Below are 6,098 nucleotides of genomic sequence, written 5' to 3' on the forward strand. Positions count from 1 at the left end.
CATTCCTTTTGTTTTCATATGATCTATCACTCAGATAATTCTTGTACAAGTCCTTTCTCCTTTCTATTAAACATAAAGCTTTTTCACTAATATTCTTAGATGAAGTTCTAGCTTTCTTCCCTAAGACACCTTGAGGAACTTCACAAATAATTTTTCTAAAATTATTCCAACCATCTTCCACATTATCAAATTTTAAACTCTCAAGTTTAGTATTCAAATGTTCCTGGAAAGTTTCTCTCCAATTCTCACCCTGGAGTCTAAATTTACATAAGGTGAGCCAATAACATCAGCAATATGTATATATATATATATATATATATATATATGTAATATATATATATATATATATATATATATATATATATATATATATATATATATATATATATATATCATGCATAGTTATAACTAAGCTAGATTACCTTGTCTTAATTTATCTGTGACAGATAGCTCCTTTTCCTTGACAGAATTTTTAAGACTGAGAAAATTCACCCTGTCTGATTGGCTAGTTTAGCTTTGATAACATTCAAAATCCGAAATTTCCATTATAACATCATTTGTTTTGAACTTTCATTCTCAGTTGGTAATAATTCACACGTATCTGACTCACGAGCCGGAAGTGAATTCTTGCGAAAAAGATGCTAGGGTAAGATGTAAGATGAGGATAAATAAAATCAATTATAAATGAAAGAATTCAAACCTGCAAAGAATCTCGAAGATGTATGCTGAAAATTTGCAGAATTTTCATCTGGTGGATTTTCCGCGGGGAATATAGGGGGTTAGAGACCCCTAAAAAATATCGGTTTCAATAATACGTTTCGACATTCGATATCGATATTTGGTCTGATATCTCGATGTATAAATATGGAAATCAAATATCGCCCAGCACCTGGGATGCCAGATGGACACTTTTAGTGCCTTTTGGACACTTTTTCACTCTGAAGGACACCGGGACACTATTGGATCAAAAAAGGCAGCTTTTTGAAATAAAGGACACTTTTTGGACATTTTTCCAAATCAAAAATCAAATGTCTATTCTTCTTTTTTTACCTTTTTTAACTTGTTCTTTACTTTTAAGCTTTGGTAACGGCTTGGGGATTTTTCTTAGATGTTTTTGTGCCCTGCGCAAGCACCATTTATCAACCGAATAGGACCTAAAGTCTTAATCAATATGGTATACTAGAACTATCAAATCCCTCTTTTTCTTCTATCCTACGGTTGACGTTTGTCATCAAGTCGGTCAACTTCAAGGACCTACCTACTGCTGTTGGTTAAGTCACCAAGGCAACTGAGAAGGCTGGAAAGAGGAAGAGAATGGCCATTCCCTGCAGGCACGTTCCGCGTAAATCCCTTTGGCGTGTAGCCGTGTGCATAGGGCTGACATTATAAGCCTTCTGAAGCCTATTACTGATTCTAAGTGAGAGCAAAGGGGTAGCTAAGCCTGGAAATTTCCACGGCGGTGGTGGGCAACCAGGCAATGAGGCTTGACTCTCCGTCCCAAGGCTGCATAGGAAGTCCGCTAGCGCACCTCAAAGTGGTGAAGGGGTGTAAACATCACCGAGCTCCATGCCGAGCAAGGTGATGGCCAACGCGCTTTGGGTGACCGCAAGACTGGAGACCTTGTGATGTACCTTATCCCCAAGAAACGCTCAATAATGATGACAAATATGATGATTAAAAGTTTGGCTACGGCATCCCCGGTATTATGCAATGCGACGAGAATGGCGTTCTCGCCCAAAAGTATGATAGCTACCGTCCTATCAAGAAGACAAGGCCAGAATATTGGCTGCTGTAACCTGTGCTCGATTAAATGTTTATTGACACAATCTTTTCTAGCTGATGAATATTATCTTTATAACTTTGATAATCTGTGTGTTTCTGACACGAGACTAAATGGACATAACATCTTGACCTTTGAGTTCTTGGCTGGGAAGTCTCTTTTTTAACTCGGGACCAATAGATGGATCTGGCCGGGCTGGAGTAGGTATCCTGTTGTCCCCCAAAGCAATCACTGGGCTCATCGAATATGAGCCTGTGTTTGCGAGATTCGTACGGGCAAGAATTAAAGGTCGCAGGAACAATCTGACTATCCTTAGCGTTTATGCCCCAATAAGAGATGCCACTGAACAGCAAAAAGATCAGTTTTTTGGTGACCTGCAGACAGTCATTGATAAGATTACCCGGAAAGATATCCTTCTCATTAGAGGCGACTTCAATGCCAGAATCGGCAGAAAGCTGAATAGCTTGGAACGGGCGATCGGCAAGCACGGCCTCGGAGACCGGTGCAGAAATGGAAACAGGCTTCTGCTGTTCGCAATGCAGAACAATCTCGCTGTGGCTAACACCTGGTTTAGGCACAAGTCGTGTCTTGCGTATGCACGGAAATTTCGTGATGGAAGATTAAAGGCCCAAATAGATTATCTCCTTGTATCCCGATGATAGAAATTTATGGTGTTGGACTCAAGAATGCGCAGAGGTGCTGACACGGAATCACAAAATGGATCTGACACTTCTTGCTGAAGACAAGGCTAAAGTACAGACTTAGCTCAAGGAAGACTACTATGCCGAACCAGAAAATAGACGTGTTGAAGCTGAAAGTTGATGAGTACCGAGTAGCGTTTGTCCTTGAACTCTCAAACCGATTCGTTGTCCTTCAAGATGACACCAAGGAGGCAACCCCGACTTATCAGTGCCCCAACTGCCCCAAGATAAAGATTGCCAAGAAATGGAGAAAACTCAAGGACCACATCAATGAAGCTGCCTCAAACATACTTGGGTTTGTCAAGCGTAAAACCAAGAAATGGATCTCAGAAAAGACACTCAAACTCTGCCAAGAAAAAAGAAATGACCAACAAGAAATCCCCCACATACAAAGTGCCACGACAAGAATGTCACAAATCGGGAAGAGCTGACAAAAAAGCCTACTGGTCTAATGTTCCCAGTGATATGGAAAGAGCAGCATAACGGAGCGATACACGAAAACTCTATCAGATACTTGGAGACTGCACCGGGAAGAAGAAACAAACTACCATTCTCTCGCTTAAGGTGAATGATGGGAAAATACTCAAAAGCAGTGAGCAGCATATCGAAAGATGGCGTGCTCACTTCCAAGAGCTATCGAGACCAGAAGACAATAGTATTCGAAAACAACCACTTACCGCACCGCAGAACCCCCACACAATCAGGCTTATGAAATGTATGGACGGACCCACCCTCCAGGGAGGAAGTAATTAAGGCGATCCAAGTTTTGAAAAACCATAAAAGCCCAGGAATAGTTGGAATTCCTGCGGAGCTACTGAAAGCTCTGTAGGTGGTGATGGATAAACTTCATAGCGTGATAACTGAAGGCTGGGACATTGAATACATCCCAGATGACTGGAAGACCTCAATAATTGTCCCTATCTTCAAAAAAGGAGACCTAATGGACTGCAAAAACTACCAAGGTATATCCCTTATCCCCATTGATGCCAAGCTGTTCGCAGTCATACCTTTAAATAGATTCAGAGACACCCGAAACAAACGAACGGGACTTAACCAAGCAGGATTCAGGCCGGGCATGAGTTGCTGTGACCAGATTTTTAGCCTGTGACAACTCCTTGAACACCGGTTTAAACACAAGCATGAATCAATCCAAATCTTCATAGACTTCATTACCGCGTTTGATTCGCTCCATCGTGATGCAATATGGGAAGCAATGAGAGAGGACGGTGTGCCTGAGAAGACAATCAATCTGCTCAAGGTATACTATGCTGGAACAAAGGCCCGGGTAAGAGTCGATGGCCATCTTTTAGATCTGATCCTAATCAAGGATGGTGTATGTAAAGGCTGTGTCCTTTCATCATCTTGGTTCAAATTCGTCGTCGATTGGATCTTCAGGGTCCTGGACAAGTATAAAGGTGTTGCAGTGAGCATGTCCTTCTCCGTCACAGATCTTGACTATGCTAACGATGTGGACATGCTTGCTGAATCTTTTGCAGAAGCCCAGGCTATAATAAATGACATGGCAGTCAAGGAACTCTCGACTGGTCTCCAAATAAGCCTACCAAAAACAAAATATATGCGAACAGATGGGATGGATGAAATCCCTGTTGCCCTAAATGGTAATCAGATAGAGGACGTCCAGTCATTCAAATACCTCGGATTGATAGTAAACCTTGCCGGCAAATCTTTAGAGGAAATTCAGAGCCGCATATCGTCAGACTGGAGTGTCTTCCTTCAACTACGGAAGCATGGAAGCAGACCGAAATATCGCCACGCACAAAGCCCCGAGTGTATGAAGCTATAGTTCTCTCTGTCCTCCTCTATGGATGTGAAACATGGAAACTTAAAGTAGCCGAAGCGTTGAGCTTGAATATATTCAACCACAAATACCTGCGCTATATCCTGGGCATCCACCTCTCAGATAGAATCTCGAATGAAGAAGTAAGGAGAAGATATGGGGATCGCCCATTTGTCTCTGACATTGTTAAGCACAGGAGACTGAGAAGGTTTGGCCACACAATGCGCAGACCAGATGACCCTATAAGCAAAATATGTCTCAAATGTCTACCACTTCCGGCATGGAAGAAGAGGGCAAGAGGCTTAAAGAAGACGGGGCTAGCAATAGTTAAGTCGGATGTGGAGCCAATCGGAGGATTTCGAAAATACGGTTTTCGCTGGGATCGCCAGTGGCTTGAAATGGTGGAGCCTGTCACTCTCGAGCGAAACCTATGGAAGGAGACAAATCATCATCTGCTGGGTGCCGCAATGAGTCTGGATACGGCTTGAACATGCAATAAGTACAAGTGAGCACAAGGTTGTTATTATACTGCTCTCATAGATAGAAAGGAGTTTCGCAGAAAAGCTGTGTCGCGGCTCAATTTTATTTATAGCCGCTAGCGAATGTTTCTGTTTTATATTCTATACTTTCAGCTGTGAATCTTTGTCTAACGCTTGTCGCCAGTTTCTACCGAGTATAACTCAAGCGAATTTATTTCAATCGGCCTTGTCTTCTCACTTTTTTAGTTCTCGAAAACGTCATGTTTTCTCCGGGCTAATTCTAAATGTTCAGATAACGACAAGATAGAGGAGTTGTTAAATGATTTTAACCCCTTCACCAACCAGTTGACTAAGTGGTTTAGGAGATTGACGTATTTTGTTGAACTTTAAAACCATGTAGGTCAAAATAGACATTTCGTTGCTAAAGCCGTTTGGACCTTGTCGCACCCAAAGATCCTTAATAGCTACCGAAGATCAAAGACTCGCATCTTTTTCGCATAACTTATGAAAATGCCAAAGTGAAAATGAATCTCTATGATTGGTTCTTTACTTTTCAAATAAGATAGGTAGCGGCATTGATAATCGATAAAAAATTTCGTTCTGTTGACATTCTAATGACGATTTGTTTATGCCATATCTTTAAATTGAACTAGTAATAAAATTAATTTATTGGTAGCGTTAATGACAAAGATGGAAATACTTGCAGAACTCATGCAGGTAACAGACCCTGAGCTAGCGGAACAAAGAAGAACGAATTTCACAGATTTCTTGGCACTTTTTCCACAGGCTCCGAAAATTCATAGCGGCAACCCTGTATATCGGCTAGTTTTCTAGAGTGACACTAAAAGTATCCATTTTTGACTGATTTGGACACTTTCGTCCTTAAAAGTTTTGGTAACCCTGCCCAGTACTATGCTCTAGATTTATTCCAGGAAATTTTGTTTAACTGACTAGAATTGTTTTCAAGATAGAAAAGACCCTCTGATTTTTTGTTTTACCCGAGAGATACAAGAAAATTACACAAGAAAAGAGGAAAAAATATTGTGAAAGTAATCTGCTTTTAGAATGCTGTGGAGAGAGTTGCTAACTTGAAGAATGGAGCTGACAGTACTTCTCTACAATTTTTACCTAATTTTGTGCTGACATTGGGCATTTGCCCCATACCAAAGAGTATGGGTAACTATAATTGAATTAAAATCAAGCAGTTGCGAACATCAAGCCATACGCTAATTGTAGAAAAAGCCAAGACAAATAGTCTGAGTGAGTGACATGGGAAATCTGGCAGAAGCCAATTTTCGGATTATATAAAAATGATGTCATTTCATTTGTGGATAGATAAG

At 40.9% G+C, this 6,098-nt stretch overlaps 1 protein-coding gene across 1 annotated transcript; it reads left to right on the top strand.

Moving 5' to 3' along the window:
• Positions 1-3,694: 3,694 nt before the first annotated feature.
• LOC148955115 (uncharacterized) lies at positions 3,695-4,767 on the top strand. The gene is made up of 2 exons (XM_089106182.1): positions 3,695-4,025; positions 4,109-4,767. The coding sequence occupies exons 1-2, from the start codon at positions 3,695-3,697 to the stop codon at positions 4,765-4,767; spliced, it is 990 nt and encodes a 329-aa protein (XP_088962308.1).
• Positions 4,768-6,098: the final 1,331 nt, after the last annotated feature.

This window comes from Artemia sp. Qi Xiang Cuo, chromosome 2, assembly GCF_049724085.1.
Source record: "Artemia sp. Qi Xiang Cuo chromosome 2, ASM4972408v1, whole genome shotgun sequence".
Classification (NCBI taxonomy): Eukaryota; Metazoa; Arthropoda; class Branchiopoda; order Anostraca; family Artemiidae; genus Artemia; species Artemia sp. Qi Xiang Cuo.

What these genes read in the sequence shown, in the direction of transcription:
- LOC148955115 (XM_089106182.1), top strand. Translation starts at nt 3,695, where the DNA reads ATGAGAGAGGACGGTGTGCCTGAGAAGACAATCAATCTGCTCAAGGTA. An exon ending in AGTCAAGGAACTCTCGACTG is followed by an intron (nt 4,026 to 4,108) that starts GTCTCCAAATAA and finishes AATGGTAATCAG; the next exon opens with ATAGAGGACGTCCAGTCATT.